A 20,205-nucleotide genomic window follows, 5' to 3' on the forward strand; every position below is an offset into this window, starting at 1 on the left:
GCCCAGGCTGGAGTGCAGTGGTGCCATCTTGGCTCACTGCAACCTCCACCTCCCAGGTTCAAGTGATTCTCCTGCCTCAGCCTCCCAAGTAGCTGGGATTACAGGCATGCGCCACCACACCCAGCTAATTTTTGTATTTTTGGTAGAGACGGGGTTTCACCATCTTGGCCAGGCTGGTCTCAAACTCCTGACCTCAAGTGATCCACTGCCTCGGCCTCCCAAAGTACTGGAATTACAGACATGAGCCACCACGCCTGACCATAGTTTTACATTTTACATTTAGATCTGTTTCCTGTCAATTTAACGTTTGTTATAAGATGTAAAGTTTAAGTTGAGGTTTGTTTTTTTGGCATATGAAACAAAATGTGTTCTAGCCTCATTTGTTAAAGAGACTGCACTTTCTCCATTGGGTTGCTTTAACACCTTTGTCAAAAATCAGTTGGCCATATGTGTGTGGGTCTATTCCATTCTATTGGTCTGTCTGCCTATCCCTTTACAAATAGGATAATCTTAATTACTATAGCTTTATAGTAAGTCTTTTTTTTTTTTTTTTTTTTTTTTTTTTGAGACGGAATTTCTCTCTTGTTACCCAGGCTGGAGTGCAATGGCGCAATCTCGGCTCACCGCAACCTCCGCCTCCTGGGTTCAAGCAATTCTCCTGCCTCAGCCTCCCAAGTAGCTGGGACTACAGGTGCGCGCCACCATGCCCAGCTAATTTTTTTGTATTTTTAGTAGAGACGGGATTTCACCATGTTGACCAGGATGGTCTCGATATCTTGACCTCATGATCCACCTGCCTCAGCCTCCCAAAGTGCTGGGATTATAGGCATGAGCCACCACGCCCGGCTTTATAGTGTAAGTCTTAAAATTGCATAGAATGGTTCCTTCCACTTTATTCTTCAGTATTGTGTTGGCTACTTATACAAACTTAAAGTTTCTGTATAAGTTTAGATCAGTTTATCTATATCTACAAAAAAATCCTACTGAGATTTTGATTAATTTGCACTAAACCAGTCTGGGGAGAATTGACATCTTTACTATGTTGAATCTTCCAATCCATGAACATGGTACATTTTCCCCATTTGTTTAGATCTTTGATTTCTTTTGTCAGCATTTTGTAACTTATCCAAAATTTGTGTTTTGTTAGATTTATACCAAAGTATTTCATGTTTGGAGAGCTATTATAAATGGCATTGTGGGGTTTTTTGGCATTGATCTTTACATTTCTGTTTCCAACTGTTCATTTCTAGGGTTTGAAAGTGGTTGATTTTTTGGTTCTTGATCTTGTATCCTATAACCTTGCTGAACTCACTTTTTAGTTCTAAGATTTTCTTGTTGCCTGCAAATGTAACTGCTTTCATGCTTTCTTTCCAATATGGACAAAAAGGAATTTCATTTCTTTTTCTTGCCTTTTTGCACTGGCCAGGACTTGCAGTGAAATGTTGAACGGGAGTGGCAAGAACGGACATCCTTGCCTTTTTCCCAGTCCTCAGGGAAAAGCCTTCAGTCTTTCACTGCTAACTCTGTGATGTTAGCTGTATGTTTTCCATAGATGCCCTTTTTCAGGTTGAGGTAGTTCCCTTCCTTTTCTAGTTTTCTGGAAGTCTCTATCATAAATAGACATTGAATTCTGTCAAATGCTTTTTTAAATTTATATAAGCATATTTTTTTCTTCATTAGGGTGTTAATATAATGGATTGCATTGATTGACTTTCAATTACAAAATAACTTCTTATTTTGGTATAAGGCTAATCTCCTGAGATAGAAGGTGATGGTCTGTCCTTGTCTTTGTGTTTTGTGTTTGTTTGGTTTTGGTTTTGGTGTATTTTGAGGTCACCCTGGCATCAGAGAGGCCCCATGAATCTTGCTGTTCTCTCTCTTCCTATGTCCAGAGTGACCCCCAGGCCCTGGCTCTGACAACAGGCATAGTGCCCCATGCCTCCTCCCTCTCTTCTTGGGAGGAGTCACTTGCTTTCTAGAGGCTGTGAAATTATAGGGTGGTGTCTGCTGCTTCTACCCCTAGCTACTTAGTTTTAGCACCCCAGGCCAGGCAGCCCCAGCAGACCATACATACTTCTCCCCCATAGGATTGGCTGGGTGGAACTAGGTTTCATTGTTATGGGTCAGAAAGCTTTCCTCACAGACTACAGTAATTGTCACAAGTGTGGCACGTCTGACTTAGCAAACTGCATCAACTAATTAAGATAGACTAGGATTGCAAGTCACAAATTTACTGAGAAACAGTAATGTTCTCTGCGGTTTTAGAATTATCTCGTTGAAGCAAACATGCTGCTTAGACCCTGGGCCACCACCCTGTAACTGGTTTGTTATCTGGGTTGCTTTGGAAGAATTGAATTATTAAATCAATTAGAAATCCATGAACAGGCTGTTTTCTCTCTCTCATACACACACACATGCACACACGCACACGTACACACGCACACACACACGTGCACACGCACACGTACACACGCACATGCACACGTACACACGCACACGTACACACACACACGCACACGTACACATGCACACATCTTGGACATCATCTTGGACAGGAATCTGATTCCGGGCTTCCAAATGTTCAGTTGTTGTTTACTGGCTTGTTGTTGGCATAAGAACATTCAACAAGTATTCCACAGAATTCGAGAGACTGTCCAAGAGCCAAGAACAACAATGGCCCTGAGACTGCAACGAAACACAGCTGCTGGGCCCGGCACTTGATGTCTACCAGTTCGTTCATGTCAGAGTTTACTTTCTTGGGACCTCAGCTTACTCCTAAAGACAGCATGAAGACTGAAGCATGTTCCCACCTTTAGCCTTGACGAGCGATTCCAGACTCTTGGTGACCAATTCTCTCAAGTACTTATTTCTGGTTAAAATGTCATCCGTATTATAAATCTTAAAAGTTAATTGCCCAAATGGCAAGTTTTTGATGCACATTTTCTGTTGTGCTTTTTTCCTCTACATGGAACAGAGATGACAAAGTGGGAGGTTTCTCTTGTCCTTTCCGCCCAAGTGGAACCTTCTTTTTTACCCTTTGGGTTGGGTCCAGGGGAGGCTGAGGGTCACTCGATGGGGAACAAGAAAGCTCCCTCCACCCTGGGAGCTGCCCTCAGTGGGCCCTTCCTCCCACAAGCCCCAGGGGCTACATGAGACCATGCTGTGAAAGCACACAGCCTCTGAGGACCACATGGTGGGCCCTGATGAAGACAAACGGTCTACCCAGTTTTTGTCCTTTTAAAAATTTTTCCCATACTTTAAATAAGCTTTTCTCATTTTACTAGTTTAAATCTGACTAATACAGCAGCAGATCAAAAAAGTCTAGTGGATTTTAATTGCAGCTGAAATTAAAACCTTTAATTGCAGCTGAAGTTAAAATGTCCTGCTGTATTTTATTAGTTTAACATGCTAAACATTCTGCCTTTGACAGCTTTCTTTTTGCCCAAGAAGGGTGTCTTATGAGATACATGATATATAATGCTGTTAAAAGAAAAACTTTGTTTTTTTTGTTTGTTTTTTTTTTTGAGACGGAGTTTCACTCTTGTTGCCCAGGCTAGAGTACAATGGCTCAATCTTGGCTCACTGCAACCTCTACCTCCCAGGTTCAAGTGATTCTCCTGCTTCAGCCTCCCTAGTAGCTGGGATTATAGGCATGCACCACCACACCAGGCTAATTTTTTGTATTTTTAGTAGAGGCAGGGTTTCTCCATGTTGGTCAGGCTGGTCTCAAACTCCTGACCTCAGGTGATCCACCCGCCTCAGCCTCCCAAAGTGCTGGGATTATAGGTGTCAGCCACTGCGCCCAGCTGAAAAGAAAAACTTTTGATAAATGAATCAAGAGTCTATTTGAGCAAAGCACTCCCCCAATTCTTTTTTTTTTTCTTTTTTTTCTTTTTTGAGATGGAATTTTGCTCTTGTTGCCCAGGCTGGAGTGCAATGGTGTAATCTCAGCTCACTGCAACTTTCACCTCCCAGGTTCAAATGATTCTCCTACCTTGGCCTCCCAAGTAGCTGGGATTACAGGCCACCACACCTGGCTAGTTTTTTGTATTTTCAGTGGAGACGAGGTTTCACCAATGTTGGCCTGGCTGGTCTTGAACCCCTGACCTCAGGTGATCCACCTACCTCAGCCTCCCAAAGTGTGGGGATGATGGGCATGAGCCACTGTGCCTGGTCCCCAATTCTGAATTGGAAGGATCCATCCACCACGGTAGGTGGATCGCTTGAGCTCAGGAGTTCAAGACTAGCCTGGGCAACATGGTGAAACCCCATCTCTACCCCCCAAAAAAATGACTACAGGCATGGTGGCACCCACCTGTAGTCCCTAGCTACTCTGGAGATTGAGGTGGGTGGATCACTTCAGCCTGGGAGGTAGAGGCTGCAGTGAGCCAAGATTGTGCCACTGCACTCCAGCCTGGGCAGCAGAGTGAGATGCTATCTCAAAATAATGATAGTAATAATAATAAAATATTTTCCACATTGAGGGGGATGATATCATTACAGTACCTCTTCGGGGCATCCAGATCTGACCTGTGGGTCAGGTTCACATCTGAGCAGCATCTTTTTGAACTCGCTTCTACACTGGAGTCCTGGCTCACTGTTACTGGCACTGGGAATGGTAGCCCTAGAAATTCAGAGTAAGCAGAGGCTGGAGAGCAACCGGGGCGTTGTGCTGGAGACACTTCAGGCTTCCAGATGCTGTCCGCAATCACATCCTTTGCAGAGGCTGGAAAGACAGGCATTCCACCCTGGAGAAAGGCAGCAAATGGATTCTCATCCCTCTCCGGTGGGTTCAGCTGCAGAAAGAACTTCTATGATCCTGTGGCCCCAGATGTGACATTTAAATATGCCTGGCAGTTCACCATTGGATTCTTCCTTCCATAAGTGAGAAAATCCTCAATTGTTGAGGAAAAACCAGAGTCTCAGCAGCCAGCCCCTTGGAGCACTTCAAATCTGCTTCTGAAGCCTGATCTCTCATAACCAAGAGTAAGAGGCTTGATATTTTTGTCCCTGGCTTGATGGATTGAAGTCTACAATATATCACTGAGATAGGCCACTTGAAATCAGAAATAACGGGGCTAGGGGAGGGAGAGCATTAGGCGAAATACCTAACGTACATGACAAGTTGATGGGTGCAGCAAACCACCATGGCACATGTATACCTATGTAACAAACCTGCACGTTCTGCACATGTGTCCCGGAACTTAAAGTATAATTTAAAAAAAAGAAAGAAATCAGAAATAGTCTTTCCTGGTGTTATCAGAAACCCAACTCCTGGCCAGGTGTGGTGCCTCATTCGTATAATCCCAGCACTTTGGGAGGCCAAGGCAGGAGGATCACTTGAGTCCAGGAGTTCAAGACCAGCCTGGGCAACATAGCAAGACTCTTTTTCTACTAAAAATAAAATAAAAATAATTAGCCAGACATGGTGGCATGTACCTGTAATCTCAACTACTCAGGAGGCTGAGGTGAGAGGATCACTTGAACCTGGGAGTTCGAGGCTGCAGTGAGCTGTGATTGCACCACTGCACTCCAGACTGGGCAACAGAGTGAGACCCTGTCTCAAAAAGAAAAGAAAAGAAACCTAGCTTCTGTTTTTAAAGCTCAAATGAGCATCTTTCTCTTGAGTGCCAGTGCACATGGAGACAAAAAAATGACTGTATTCTCTACCTAACACGTGAGAAGATGGATGCATGGTGGCTCTAATTGTATGTGTCTGCTGGTTTCCTGTTTCAGTCAGTGCTGAGCCAAGGCTGGGAGGAGAACAAGGATGCCTTCTGCTCCCTGAAGATGGCCTCCCCTCCCTGCACATGCCCCTTCCTGATGGCCCATGAAGGTGGTGCACCTCCACGCAGCAGCACAGCTCACGACAGAATCATCATGCACACACATCTCTTATTCTGTAGCCTGGTTCTTCAGTGAAGATGTGGAACGAAAGGTCACCTGGGCACAGTGTCTCACGCCTGTAATCCCAGCATTTTGGGAAGCTGAGGAGGATCACTTGAGCCCAGGAGTTGGAAACCAGCCTAGGCAACATAATGAGACCCCATCTCTACAAAACATTAAAAATGAGCTGTGTGTGGTGGTGTTTATCTATAGTCCCAGCTACTAAGGAGGCTCAGGTGGGAGGATCACCTGAGCTGGGGGAGATTGAGGCTGCAGTGAGCCATGATAGTGCCACTTCACTCCAGCCTGGGTGACAGAGCAAGACCCTGTCTCTAAATAAATAAATAAAGATAAGTCACTTGGGTACTCCTACATCTGCCAGAAGCCTGCTCAGCCCCTGCATAGCAGCACTTTTGTCCAATGATCAGAGCGAATTTTTTGCTGGTCAACACACATGGTGATAATCGCTCTTCCCACTGCCTGCCTTTGACATTCCCACACTCAGGATACTGTTTGATAAAGGAATTTCACCAGTGGGGCATCTGCTTTTTCTCTCACTATGATATTTACCACCACTTTTTTTTTTAACTTCATAGAGTTCACTTTTTAGTGCAGTTGGAAGTTTTTAGTTTGTTACATTTGTTGCAGCTTGTTACATTTGTTTGTTACAATGTTTGTTACATTTGTTTGTTACATTTGTTTGTTACAATGTTTGTTACATTTGTTTGTTACAATGTTTGTTACATTTGTTTGTTACAATGTTTGTTACATTTGTTTGTTACAATGTTTGTTGCATTTGTTGGTCCAATGTTGATACCTTATTGTTGACTACAGTCTGCCTTCACATTAGGGTTGGCTCTTGGTGTATGCGTTCTATGGGTCTGGCAAGTGTGTGATAATATCATCACTTTTGAAGCTGGTTTTATAAATTTTTTTGCAAAGGTGGGAAAAGTACGCAGATTTACACTTACAAGTACCTCTTCAAGAGATGTATCTGAAGTTTTAGTCTCTGATTTACCTGTAGTGACAAAATTAAAAACTGTCATACTAAAAGCACTATTTTTCACTTATTCTGAAGCATTTCAGTTGATTTACCAGCTAAGTCATCCTCCTTTGTCTGAAATGACATAGCCTCACTTGACAAGATGTTAAGCAACCGTGGACAAATGATTATTGACCTAGGAATCGATTCGCTACTGATGGCTCTCTTGGGTGTTGGCCCGCTTCTTATTTTCCTGTTTTCTTTTATGGCACCGTCTGCAAAATGATCACAGTATGTAATCCCAGATTGGATCCTGGTCCAGGGGAAGGACATTAGTGAGGAGATGGATCATATTCTATAAAGTCTGCGAATTAGTTAAGAGTGTTGAGTGGCTGTGTAAGAATCGGGCTTGCTGGGTACGGTGGCTAACGCCTGTCATCCTAGCAGTTTGGGAGGTGGAGGCAAGTGGACTGCTTGAGCCCAGGAGTTCAAGACCAGCCTGGGCAACATGGTGAGACCCCATGTCTGCAAAAAATACAAAAATTAGGCAGGCATGGTGGCTCTTGCCTGTATGTTCAGCTACTTGAGAGACTGAGGTGGGAGGATGGCTTGAGCCCAGGAGGTCAAGGCTGCAGTGAGCTGTGATCATGCCACTGCTCTTCAGCCTGGGTGATAGAAGGAGACCCTGTCTCAAAACAAAGAAAGCAACAAACAAAAAAATTGGTTCAGAACAATAGCCACAAAATACTAAGTGACAAACACAAGTAGCAGAACTAAGTAGAGACTGAGGGAAAATAAAGCGAGTATGAATGTGATCTTATGTCCCCGAAAGGACATTCACAGAGATATTGGCGGGCGCTCCCTCTGCCTAGTGGGAGTTGGGAGGAGCAGACAAACAGGTTACAGTGCCCCATCTCCCTCCCCGAGCCGCTCAGCCCTGGTCTCCTCTGCCTGGACCACAACTTTAGGCTTTTCCCTTCTCCAGGCCTAATTCCATGACTTACCACTCTGCCTTCAAAATGCCAGCCATTCTGCTTTTCTCTTTTAAAAACAGTCTGCATTCTTCAGAAACTAGCGCCCAAAGCGTTGTTAGCACTTTAACTTTCATTGGCTCCTTCTATGGTAACGTATCTAAGTTATATTTTAGAACAGAGGGCGAATTAACTGCAGCAGGTTTAGGAGTGGCCCCCTCGGCCTCGTGTCCACACTTGGGTTTTTGGAAAACGACCTCCCTTCCCTCCCCATATCATGACCACTTCTAGCTCCAGGAAATGAGTCATGATCATGCCACTGCACTCAGCCTGGGCAGCAGAGAGAGACGCCATGTCTTTTTTAAAAAAGAGCGCATCAAATTTTCCTAGAAGTCACCGTATTCTTCACCACCATGTGCTCACATTCTAAAAAATGTTTTTAAGAGAGGAGAAAAAGAGGCCAGGTGCAGTGGCTCACATCTGGAACCCCAGCACTTTGGGAGGCCAAGGTGGGTGGATCACTTGAGGTCAGGAGTTCAAGACAGCCTGACCAACCTGGTGAAACCCTACCTCCACTACAAATACAAACATTAGCCGAACATGGTGGCGGGCACCTGGAATCCCAGCTACTCGGGAGACTGAGGCAGGAGAATTGCTTGAACCTAGGTGGCAGAGGTTGCAGTGAGCCAAGATCACGCCACTGCACTCCAGCCTGGATGACAGAGTGAGATTCCATCTCAAAAAAAGGGCAGGGGGGAGCGGCGGGGAGAAACAAAGAAAATACTAGTTTCATTTAAGAATGTCCTTGATGAAGCAGTAAAAATTATTAATTTTATTAAATTGTAACTGTTGAGCACACATCTGTTTAGTGTTCTGTGTGTGAGATGAGCTGGGAAGTCCACCAGAGTATGTCAGCCTCCAAGAAAAGCCTGTATGTTCACGATTGACTTGTGGGCAGAACTAGCCATTGTTTTCATGAAACTCCATTTCTGCTGGACAAAATGACAAAATATGATTATTCAGACTCGGGTATTTGGCGACATGTTTTCACAAATGAACACAGCCTGACATATTAAGAAAAACAGCTGGCGGGTTTTTGTTGCCAATGATAAAATTCAAGTTTTCACACAAAGAAATGAAAATTATGGAGAAGTTGTGCCTGCCAATCAGGAACCTGACAACTTCCCAAAAGTTAATGACTTTTCTGATGAGGTTGGTGGTGATATTAACAAACATGATTTCTTGACACTATTTAATGAAATGTGGCAATGTTTGGAAGATCTGCACACTCAGTAAACTCATACTTTTCAAGTGACCAATATATGATGGTACAAAACCATGCCCATTAGTAAAATACTCACTCAAGTTGCAAGAAAGACTAAAATTACTTCTTGAAATTAGTTGTATGTATTTTTTTATTGAGGTAAAATACATGTAACGTAAAATTAACCATTTTAAAGTGGACAATTCAGTGGCATTTAAAGTGGACAATTCACAGTGTCATACGATCACCACCGTTACCTAGTTCTAGAATATTTTCATCACCCTGAAAGGAAACCCCAACCCCGTTAGCAGCGTCTCCACTGTCCCCTTCCTCCATCTCCTGACAGCCACTACTCTGCTTTCTGTCTCTAGGGATTTGCCATTCTACATATTTCGTGTAAAAGGATTTCTACAATATATGGTCTTTGTATGAGGCTCATCCATGTTGTAGCATGTGTCAGAACTTTATTCCTCGCTGTGGCTAAATACTATTCCACTGTGTGTTTGGACCACATTTTGTGTATCCATTTATCTGCTGATTGACGTGGGTTTGTTCACTTTCTGGCACTTTAACTTTGTCATTCCCCTGCCCTCTGGCCTCCATCGTTTCTGATGAGGAATCAGCCATTACTCATATTCAAAATTCTTTGTTTGTGATGCCACTTCTCTCTTACTGCTTCTAGGATTCTCTCTTTGTCTTTGCCTTTCAGCAGTTTGATTATAATATGTCCTTAGTGTATATTTCTTTGAGTTTATACTACATAAAGTTTGTTGAGGTTTTCAAATGTGTAGATTTATGTCTTTCATCAAATTTGGGAAGTTTTCAGCCATTACTTATTCAAATATCCTTTACCACTTTCTTCCTCTCCTCTCCTTCTGGGACTCCCGTTATGTGTTTGTTTGTAAGCTTGGTGGTGTCCCACAAGTTTCTCAGGCCCAGCTCATTTTTCTCCATTCTTTTTCTTTCTGCTCCTCAGACTGGGTGATCTCAATTGACCTATCTTCAAGTTCCCTGATTCTTTCTTCTGGCTGCTCAAACCTGCAGTTGAACCTCCCCTAGTAAATTTTTCATTCCAGCTATTATACTTTCAACTCCAGAATTTTTATTTGGTTCCTTTTTGCAATTTCTGTCTCCTTGTTGATATTCTCCACTGGTGAAACATCACTCTCACGTGTTTTTTTGTTTTGTTTTGCTTTTGTTTTTGTTTTTGTTTTGATATGGAATCTCACTCCGTAGCCCAGGCAGGAGTGCAGTGGCATGATCTCAGCTCACTGCAAACTCTGCCTCCCAGGCTCAAGTGTCAGGCCTTAGCCTTTCAAGTAGCTGGAATTACAGGTGCCCACCACCATGCCCAGCTAATTTTTGTATTTTTAGTGGAGTCAGGGTTTCACCATGTTGGCCAGGCTGGTCTTGAACTCCTGATCTCAAGTGATCTGCCCATCTTAGCCACTGCGCCCAGCCTGTCATTTTTTTATAGTGCTTTGTGCATTATTTCCTTCAGCTGTTTAAGTATACTTTATATAGTTGATTTAAACTCTGTTTCATAAGTCCAATGGCTGTGTTTTCCCAGGGATGGTCCTATTCATTTATTTTTACATATGGACCATACTTTCTTGTTTTCTTGCATGCCTCATAATTTTTGTGGAGAACTGGATATTTTGAATCGTATAACATGGTGACTCTGAATACCGGATTCTTCTGTTCCCCAGGGTTTGCTGTTGCTGCTTACAGGGGTCATTGATTGTTTGTTTTTCAGGACCTTTCTAGACTAATTTTGTAAAATCTGCATTTTTTTTTTTTGAGACAGTCTCACTCTGTTGCCCAGGCTGAAGTACAGTGGTGTGATCTTGGCTCACTGCAACCTCCACTTCCTGGGTTCAAGCGATCCTCCTGCCTCAGCCTCCCCAGCAGCTGGGATTACAGGCATGTGCCACTACACCCACCTAATTTTTTTTCTTTTATTTTTCTTTCTTTTTATTATTATTATTATTTGTATTTTTAGTAGAGACAGAGTTTCACCATATTAGCCTAGCAGGTCTTGAACTCCTGGCCTCAAGTAATCCACCCTCCTCAGCCTCCTGAAGTGCCGGGATTACAGGTGTGAGCCACCATGCCAGGCCGAAATCTCTATTTGGTTAGCTTAGTGGTCAACTAGTGATTCGATGGAGATTTCCTTAAATGCCAAGTTTCATCTTTTTTTTTTTTTTTTTTTTGATTACGGGTTCACCTGTTTGCCATAATCTTTTAATTCATTTCCAGAGTTCTGAGAAAGTCAATTCTGACAGTTTTTGCCCATTTTTTTACTGCTTTTGTGAAGGGATGGATTTTGGAGTTCCTTACTCTGCGATTTTCATGGATGTCAGCTCAAGAGTAATGGATTTTAATGTAACTGAGTATGAAAAGCTCATTGATATGGTCTCAGATTCCACATTGCAGCTAGCCTTTAAGAAATTACCAGTTGTCAAGTGTTGCTATAGTATCAGGTAAAAATATCCACAGTTATCTGAGAAGGCTGTTAAAACAGTGCTCATTTTCCAGCTGTATAGCTGTGTGAGGCCATGTTTTTTCAATGTACAACTAAAACAGATACGATAACAGATGGAGATACAGAAGCAGGTGTATAGAGCTGTCTTCTGTCTGTTTTATTAAGATGTGGAATCATTCCACTCTTCTCATTTTGAGTTGTTTTATTTTAAATTGGGAAAGTGTACCTATTCTTTAAGTGTTAATCTATAATGGGTTTATATTTTTTTATGAATTAATATGTTGTTTTTAAAAATGATTCATTTTGATGCTAATAAGGAAAATTATAGATTTAACTTTTAAAAACAAAAGCAGGCAGGCTGTGGTAGCTCATGCCTGTAATCCCAGAACTTTGGGAGGCCGAGGAGGGTGGATCACTTGAGGCCAGGAGTTCAAGACCAGCTTGGCCAACATAGAGAAACCCCATCTCTGCTAAAAAATACAAAAATTAGCTGGGTGTGGTGGCGCACGCCTGTAATCCCAGCTACTCGGGAAGCTGGGGCGCAAGAATCACTTGAGCTTGGGAGGCAGAGGTGGCAGTGAGCCAAGATCACGTCAGTGCACTCCAGCCTGGGTGACAGAGCAAGACTCTGTCTCAAGAAAAGAAAAAAAAAGCTCTTTTTTGGGGGTGGGGTGGTGAAATCTCAACATTTTTTAATAGTGTATTTTTTAACAGACCACTTGATTGAGACCCACTCTGCTGGAGAGACAGTGTTTTCTTCTCCTTCACAGTCTGCTGGGCAGTAGACAAGGCCCCTGAGATTAGGGCAGACTTCCAGAGGGCGTGCATTCTGCTCTCCGGGCACTCATAGGTAAACAGTGTCCTCCAGGGAAGGTGCCACAGGGCAGTACTCACCTGCCTGCCCGAGCTGCAGATCAGAATGGCCCCAAGACTTGGGGGTGGTAAGTTTGTTTTTTCTATCATAGAGGTGGTGATGGCCTTCTCATAGCCTGTGCCCTGAGGCTGATGGGTGGGGTAGGTCTCACCATCCTACTTTCCCCCTTTCCCCTGGTCCTCCACTCTCTGCACTTCTTTTTTTTTTTTTTTTTTTAAGACAGAATCTTGCTCAGTCACCCAGACAAGTGCAGCGGCGCGATCTCAGCTCACTGCAGCCTCTGCCTCCCAGGTTCAAGCGATTCTCCTGCTTCAACCCCCTGAGCAGCTGGGACTACAGGCATGTGCCACTGCACCCAGCTAATTTTCGTATTTTTAGTAGAGACGGGGTTTCACCATATTGGCCAGGCTCGTCTTGAAATCCTGACCTCATGTTCCACCCGCCTCAGGCTCCCAAAGTGCTGGGATTACAAGTGTGAGCCATTGCACCTGGCCAACCTTCTGTACTTCTTAAAGGTGACCCTGACATCCTCCTTGACTTGAAGCAAGGGTAGCTAATGAGAGAAGGCAGACGCACGGTAGTCGGAGGCCATAAGAGAAGCAATTGCCCTGTCATTCTTGAACTCAGCTCCGTGCGCTGCTCTCTGAAATACACACTCAATCTGCTCTTTGCAGAAGGGTCCTCAAGTCTTTGTCCTCCCTGGGGGTTTTAGGAAAGGAAGCGCATATTTCAGGTCCTTTCAGGTTCCTTTGCTTCCGTCTCAGTTTTCTGGTCGTCAGGGTGGGCTGCAGCAGATTTTACGTCGCCGCTTTCCATGTGCAGGTCTAGGATGAACTAAGTGTGTGCGAATGCCTTGGCGGCCACGCACATCTGGGTGTCTCCTTTTTCGCATGGAGCTGCCACCCACCTCCCTACCTGATCCAACTTAAAAGCCCCCATCCTTCAGGAAGTTCTGCTGTTAGCTCCCCAACTCTTTCTTCCAAAACTCTTTTCTCTTTTCCAAACGCCCTCTTCGCCCAGCTCCCACTAGATGAACACTCGCCAGACAGCGTCTGGTGGCCCTGCGTCCTACAGCCTCCTGACGGCAGGGTCTGAGCCTTTGGCCTCACTGGTATTTTCCCAAAACATCCAGCAGCGGGGAGACCCTGGGCTTTGCGACGGGACAGCCTTGCTGGGGAGTGAAGGCTGCCATCTGTCCTTGCTTCCTTCTCCTGGTTCCCCGTCAGTGTGGCATGGGGAGAGGAGCAGGTGTTTATTATGCTGGCTTAGTTGACACTGGAATTTATGCAGCAGCTGCATATTAATGTTATGATGTGCACACGCATTTGCCAGGTGAAAATTCAGTTGCAGGTTTTTATGACATGACTTCTGCTGCTTGTGTCGGACGGGCTCTTGGGCTTATCTGTGTGTGCAAAGCAACACTCCCTGCCGCAGCTTTAATGCACAATTTAACTCACCCCCACCGCCCTGCCTGTGTGGAGCCTCATTTTTATTTTGTAGGAGCTCAAATCATTATTTGGATATTAATAAAAACAGATCTTGGCTGATGCTAACCATCTGATTTCCTTTTTTTTTTTTTTTTTCCATTTTGTTTTGTTTCTGCACACATTTTCTTTAGCTTGAAATGGCGATTGAAAACCTCCAAAAAAGCGAAGGAATCGCATCACACAAAAGCGGTTTACTCAACAGCCATGTAAGTGTGTGTCTGACCTGGTGACCTGTCCCTGCTCTGCTTGTAACCTCCATAGACATTTTTAAAGCAAACGAAGGCAGCCGGGCACGGTGGCTCACGCCTGTAATCCCAGCACTTTGGGAGGCTGAGATGGGTGGATCACCTGAGGTCAGGAGTTCGAGACCAGCCTGGTCAACGTGATGAAACCCCGTCTCTACTAAAAATACAAAAATTAGCTGGGCGTGGTGGCGGGCGCCTGTAATCCCAGCTACTTGGGAGGCTGAGGCAGGAGAATCACTTGAACCCAGGCAGAGGTTGCAGTGAGCTGAGATCATGCCACTGCACTCCCACCTTGGTGACAGGTAGAGACTCCATCTCAATAAAATAAAATAAACCAAAGGCAATAAAATGACACCTTTAAAGTGTCATTTGTGCAAGGTGGTTGGGGGGAAGGCAATCTAGAATTCTACATCCAGCAAAAACACCCTTCAACGATGAAGGAGAAATCAACAGATTCTTTATTTGTAAAAGGTAGCTATTAACAACACCTACCTCCTTGGGTTGTCATAGGGAGCAAATTATTTAATATGTGCAGAACACTTTCAACAATACCTGGCAGGTGATAAGCAGTACAGTTAGAGATGAAAAATCAAACAGTACAACAAAAGCAACGGCAGCAAAAAGAGAGAAAACGACACAGGGTCAAGAATGCCATCGATTCTTAGCTCACTTTTCTGGAGTCCTCTCTTGGAAAGAAACGGTAATTTGAGAAAAGCGTCAAGCAGGTAATTCATACAGATTTTAGCATGTAAGATCTATCTTTCTCCTCCCCTTGTGTCCTGGGAGAAGACTGTGATCACAGGCCCCATGACAGGAGATTGTGGGCATCTCAGCTCTGCACAGCCCCGTAGCAAGGGGGACTGGAGGAGGTGGCCAGCTCTGTCTTTATTTCCAGGGACAGTAGAGAAGGAAAACTCTGGCCTCCTCAGACTCGTCGCTTTCACTTCTCCCCAAACGTTCTTGATTCGGCTTTGCACATAGCTGGAAATTGTTTGCCATTTTAAAACTAGGATGGGCCATTGAAGTCAGAATGTGCTCCTAGGAGTTGCTCTCTGGCACTTAAATTGGGATGTGACATTCCCTTGAGAGTTCAGACATCAAAGAGGAAGAAGTCCCTTGAGTAGAAGCCAATCCTGAGTGATTCCATCGTGACTCCGTGCTGACCGAGGTTTAACGTGAGGCGTTACTCAAAAGGCAGTGAGTGATTCTGGGGGCAGAAGGTGATGTGGGACAGGTCCAGAAACCTGGGTTTATGGGTTAGGCACAGGCGTCACCTGCTCAAGGCAGCCCCTGACGAGGCCTCTGCCCTCTGCCTCAGGAGCTGATCACTAAAAGAAATAGCAGAAATATCTGCTTCTGCTGATTGTCTTGAAGCAAAAAAGACAAAACAAAACGAAACACCCCACCAGGCACCCTGCCCGTGCCCACCCATCTCCAGGCAGAACGTGGTCATCCTGCCATGTGTCACTGCTGGATGACGTCCTCCCCGTAGACGATCTCAGGGAGAAGGAATCTTCCGCACGTGCCTGGAGAGAGGATCTCCCCAACCCCGAGTTTTAAACTCAGAGCACATACACAGGGAAGTGTGCAGAATGATAACCCCCATTCAGCAAGGATCAGGCCGTCGTCAGCCTGAAACCAAACCCGTGTGGGCCCAGGGTATCTGCCCCGGGCCGGAGGGCCACGTGACGCAGGCAGGATGGGGCCACAGAGCTGGGGTAGGCAGCATATCCACTAGAGAGTTAAAATGTCTCTAGGAAAATGGGCCAGGCATGGTGGCTCACGCCTGTAATCCCAGCACTTGGGGAGGCCAAGGTAGGCCACTTGAGGTCAGGAGTTCAAGACCAGCCTGACCAACATGGCAAAACCCCGTCTCTACCAAAAGTACAAAAATTAGCTAGGCGTGGTGGTGGGTACCTGTAGTCCCAGCTACTTGGGAGGCTGAGGCAGGAGAATTGCTTGAACCCAGGAGGCGGAAGCTGCAGTGAGCCGAGATCGCGCCATTGCACTCCAGCCTGGGCGACAGAGAGAGACTTCACCTCAAAAAAAAAAAAAAAAATGTCTATGGGAAAATGCATGAGCTGCTTGTCTCTGGCTGCCGGGATCCTTCCTGCTTCTAATACTTCATCCGAAAGGCAGACTTTCTTGGGTTGCTTCCCCGCAGACTCACATTCCCGAGCTGACTTTTCCAGCAGGTAAAATCTCCTATTTCTTGTTCTCACTGATGATGCGCTGTTGAGTTGTTTCCTTCCATCATGAGCTGTGATCAGTAAGATTCGGGGCTTGGTGACTCAAAGCAAAGGAAGTGGAAATAAGATCTTTCTAAAAAGTTCACCACACACGGGCAGAATAAGCCTAGATCTTGTTTTGGCAAATGTGAGAGCCAGAGAGGGAGAGAGGAGTTAAAGGACGCGATCTGCTGACGGCCGGGGCGGCGCGCCCTCTGCCTGGCGGTGCACACTCACGGCGATTTTCCCCGGGGCTGCCTGTGGCCGAGGTTGAGCTAGTGGCGGGCAGCGGCCTTCTGCGGGTCAGCGGGGGCACAGCCACAGCCCCACCTCCCTTGCCAGCCCGATTCTGCGGCAGATAAGCCAGGAGTGTGGGGGCAGCTGGGCCCTAGGGACCCATTTTCCCAGTGTCCTCCCAGACCTCTCTTCTCAGAGAGCCCCAGGCAGGGTCCCCCAGTAGCAGGGCCTGTGTGCCTCTTTCCTGCTGCCAACTGGTGACGTCAGCCAACCGCCTACCGTGTGCAGGGTTCTGGCCAGGTCAGTGCGGAACATAGGGAGTAAAAAAGGAGAAAAAGGTCACTCCAGGGAGCTTAGCATTTGAGGGCAGAAGGTGGGAAATGTTGGGAGCCCACCCACAGAGGTTACAGAGGTCTCTGAGTGGAGCTGGCCACGTGTTCCACAGGGCAGGTTCCCTCTGCACGCTGTCTCAGGAAGGAAGGGGTATTCAGGTGCTGGGAGCCTGGGGAAACGAGACAGCATTGTCCAGACCCAGCCAGTCAACAGGAGCTTCCCAGGCTTCCCCTCCAGAGGGTCCGCAGGGCCCGGGGGTCTGCACGTTGGAAGAACATTCCAGCCAGCTGATGGTCAGCCTGGCATGGAAACCCCCAGGGAGGAGGAGGCCCCCTAGCAGTGTCCAGACTGGGGAAGGGCAGGATATGGCAGAGTGAAAATGGGAATTAGCCCTTCCAGAGGGAAGGGAACGGAGCTGGGGCTGGGGGTGAAATATGTCTTCGCCTGACAGGGTGTGGCAGGCCGCCGCCTTGAGCAGAAGAGGTGTCCTCAGCCCCTGGGGGGCACCAGGCTGCCCTCAGGCTACCAGCCGACCCAGACCCCACAGCAGGGTCACCGCGTCTCCGTCACCATGAGGTGGCGCTGTCTACTAAAATAAACTCCTCGCTTGCACACCTGTGGGAGAGAGCTGCATTTAGAAGAGTTGTATGTGGGTTATGTGAATTTTTGTTTTGAAATCAAGAAGCACAAATTGTCAAAGGCCATCTAGCCTTCAGCTGGTGACCTGTGTAGCCTGGCGCTATGGCCGTGCTGTCCTGCAGACCGCGGAGGGGTTGCTGGAGCCAGCAGCTGCTCAGAAGAGGACTGTCCAGAAGCTGCTCCTGCAGCCACAGTCCCAGCTACGCCGTTTTCCCTCGGTGTTCCTGCCCTGCTTGGATTAGCATCTTAGCTCAGTGCTCGGCCTCCGCCCCCAACAACCCCTGCGCCTCCCATGCCCGCCCCTCACCTTCACCCCTCCCAGGCCCACCCTCACTCTTAACCTCACTTCAAGAAAGATCCAGAACCAGATGGCACCCCCACCTCCTCCACCTCGACTACTTCCCCAGCCACGACTGTCCCTGTGGATTCTCTCAGCCACCTCCTAGCCAGCCCTCGGCACGCACCCTTACCCAGCCTCCTTCTCACAGCAGCCGCCGGAGTGATCCTGCTAAAACTCAGGTCAGATGGCCACACTGCTCTGCTCAGAAGCCTCCAGGGCTCCCCTTGGCCCTCCAAGTAGAAGCCAATGTTGTCAAAATGGCCCACGAGGCCCTGCACGACCCGCACTCTCCCACTCCTTACTCTGCTCCAGCCACACGGGCCTCCTCGCTGTTCCTCCAGTGCACCAGGCTCAGACCTGCCCCAGAGCCTTTGCACTGTAGAGCCCTCAGCCTGAAGCTCTCTTCCCCCAGGCTCCCCCTCACCTCCTTCGAGTCTTCACACACTGGGCACTTTCTCAGTGAGCCCTGCCTGACACCCCCCACCTCGATTACGATTGCAGTCCTCCCTCCAGTCCCTCTGTGGCGGCGCCCCGTCCCCTTTCCCAGGTTAATTGCTCTCATAGGACTCAGAACCGGCTCTCATTCGGTTCATTTTACTAACTTATTGTCGGTCTCTGCCAGACAAGAATGGACGCTTACAGGGGGCAGGGTTTTTTGTCTTTTATTTGCTGTTGAATCCCAAGCTCCTGGAACAGGGCCTGGCACAGTGCCAGCTCTCATAAATATTTGGGGGATGAATGAAAAGGTGAGTGTTCCAAGCCAGAATATGTCAACACAGAGCACACAGGGGCACTTGGAATAGCTGCCCAAGCTGCTAGTGTATGGCCTGGCAAGACTCCAACTCACCACCAGGAGGAGCCAGTGTCAGGCAAATTTGCCCCCAGTCCTGGAATCAAGTATCTTATAAGACGAAGGGGGCTGGGTAGGTGGGCACAATCCCCGCCTTCCCACCTGCAGGTGAAGACATCTGTCCATGGGGGCTGTGCCTGCAAAGAGCCCAGAACCACCAGCCGTTGGGGGTGGGGGTGGGGGGGAGAGGGAGGCGTTGGCATTTTGGGATCTTTTTTCCTTAAAAGGAAGGATTTGATCCATTTCATCAAGAAGTGTGCTGTCCTGACAGATGGTGACAAACGCGGATACACACGTACGTTTCCTTGGAAAGTTTGATATTAACACAGAAATGGCACAAATATCTGCAGACAAAACAGACTGCAGAGTATGCCCAAACCGGAAAGGTGGCTACATCCAGCCCGCCGCCTTTCTTAGCATGAAGCTGCCTGAGCCCTCGAGAGCAGGGGAGGTGGGTGAGGTGTGCTTGGAGCGGCTTGACCCTCGTGGTCAGTTTCACAGAACTGACCTGTGATGCTCTCCCCGGTCTGACGCACCGCCGGGTGTGGGCTCCGGCACTGAGTGCTGGGAAGCCCCTGGCCTGCTGGTGAGGCGTGGACCCTCAACAGAGTCTGCAAACCCATCACACCTCAGCTCTAACCCATCTCCCCTCCCGGAAGTTCATCCATGCAGAAGGGGGAGGAAGTGGACCCGACTGTTCCAGCCAAGTCTGTCTTCTCTGTGGTTTATGTTGAGCAGGAAGGACTTGCTGTCAAGAAAACCAAGCATCCTTTTAGTGTCAATGTCAACATAATCACCCAACCAAAGGATTCTACTCTTAGTTTAAATAGCACGGTGGGGTGATGGGGGGGATCGGGGTCAACAGCAGAAGGATGATCTGTTCCAAAACTTTCTTTGTATGTGTGAGCCAGTATGTCCTGCTGTGGATGGAGTCTCAGACTCTAACCTCTCAGGACTCCTTCCAGCTCACCGCCCACAAAATCTGGACTTTTAGCCTGAAAACCCACGACATCATTTGGCTCCTTGAGATGTGGGGCCACTGGCCCTGGCTCCTGCTGCCCATGGGACAATCTAAGAAGTGGCACCCGTGCCCCCAGCCACAGAATGACCAAGGAAAGCCTTCTTCACCTAGACGCCCTCCGTTTGCTCCCCACCTACCTCCTCGGACAGTCTTTCTCTGCTGCTAGGCTTGAGACATCTCCAGGATCCTGCGGATGCCCACATGGGTAAACCTGGCTCCATCTCCACCCTCAGGGAGCAAGCACTCCGAGGGGGACAGGCAATAAATCAGTCAGCACACGTGACAAATCCGGATGGTGAAGGCGCTGTGAAGAAAAGCTTCAGGGCCCACACTCCAGCTTTCACCTGTCATCCCAACACTTTG

At 47.0% G+C, this 20,205-nt stretch overlaps 1 protein-coding gene across 2 annotated transcripts in view; it reads left to right on the top strand.

Annotated features, from left to right (window-relative positions):
* The window catches only part of RFX2 (regulatory factor X2), a 119,763-nt gene that overhangs the window by 74,494 nt on the left and 25,064 nt on the right, over positions 1–20,205 (top strand). The window contains exon 6 of one of the 2 annotated variants that reach the window (XM_021676793.2): positions 14,081–14,155. The exons of the other annotated variant lie outside the window; for it this stretch is intronic. Within the exon in view, the coding sequence (XP_021532468.2) occupies positions 14,081–14,155 (75 nt within the window). The remainder of the gene's footprint in view (positions 1–14,080; positions 14,156–20,205) is intronic. 2 annotated transcript variants of the gene reach the window in all.

This window comes from Aotus nancymaae, unplaced genomic scaffold (genome assembly GCF_030222135.1).
Source record: "Aotus nancymaae isolate 86718 unplaced genomic scaffold, 86718_ANA_hifiasm-v0.15.2.pri h1tg000028l, whole genome shotgun sequence".
Lineage (NCBI taxonomy): Eukaryota > Metazoa > Chordata > Mammalia > Primates > Aotidae > Aotus > Aotus nancymaae.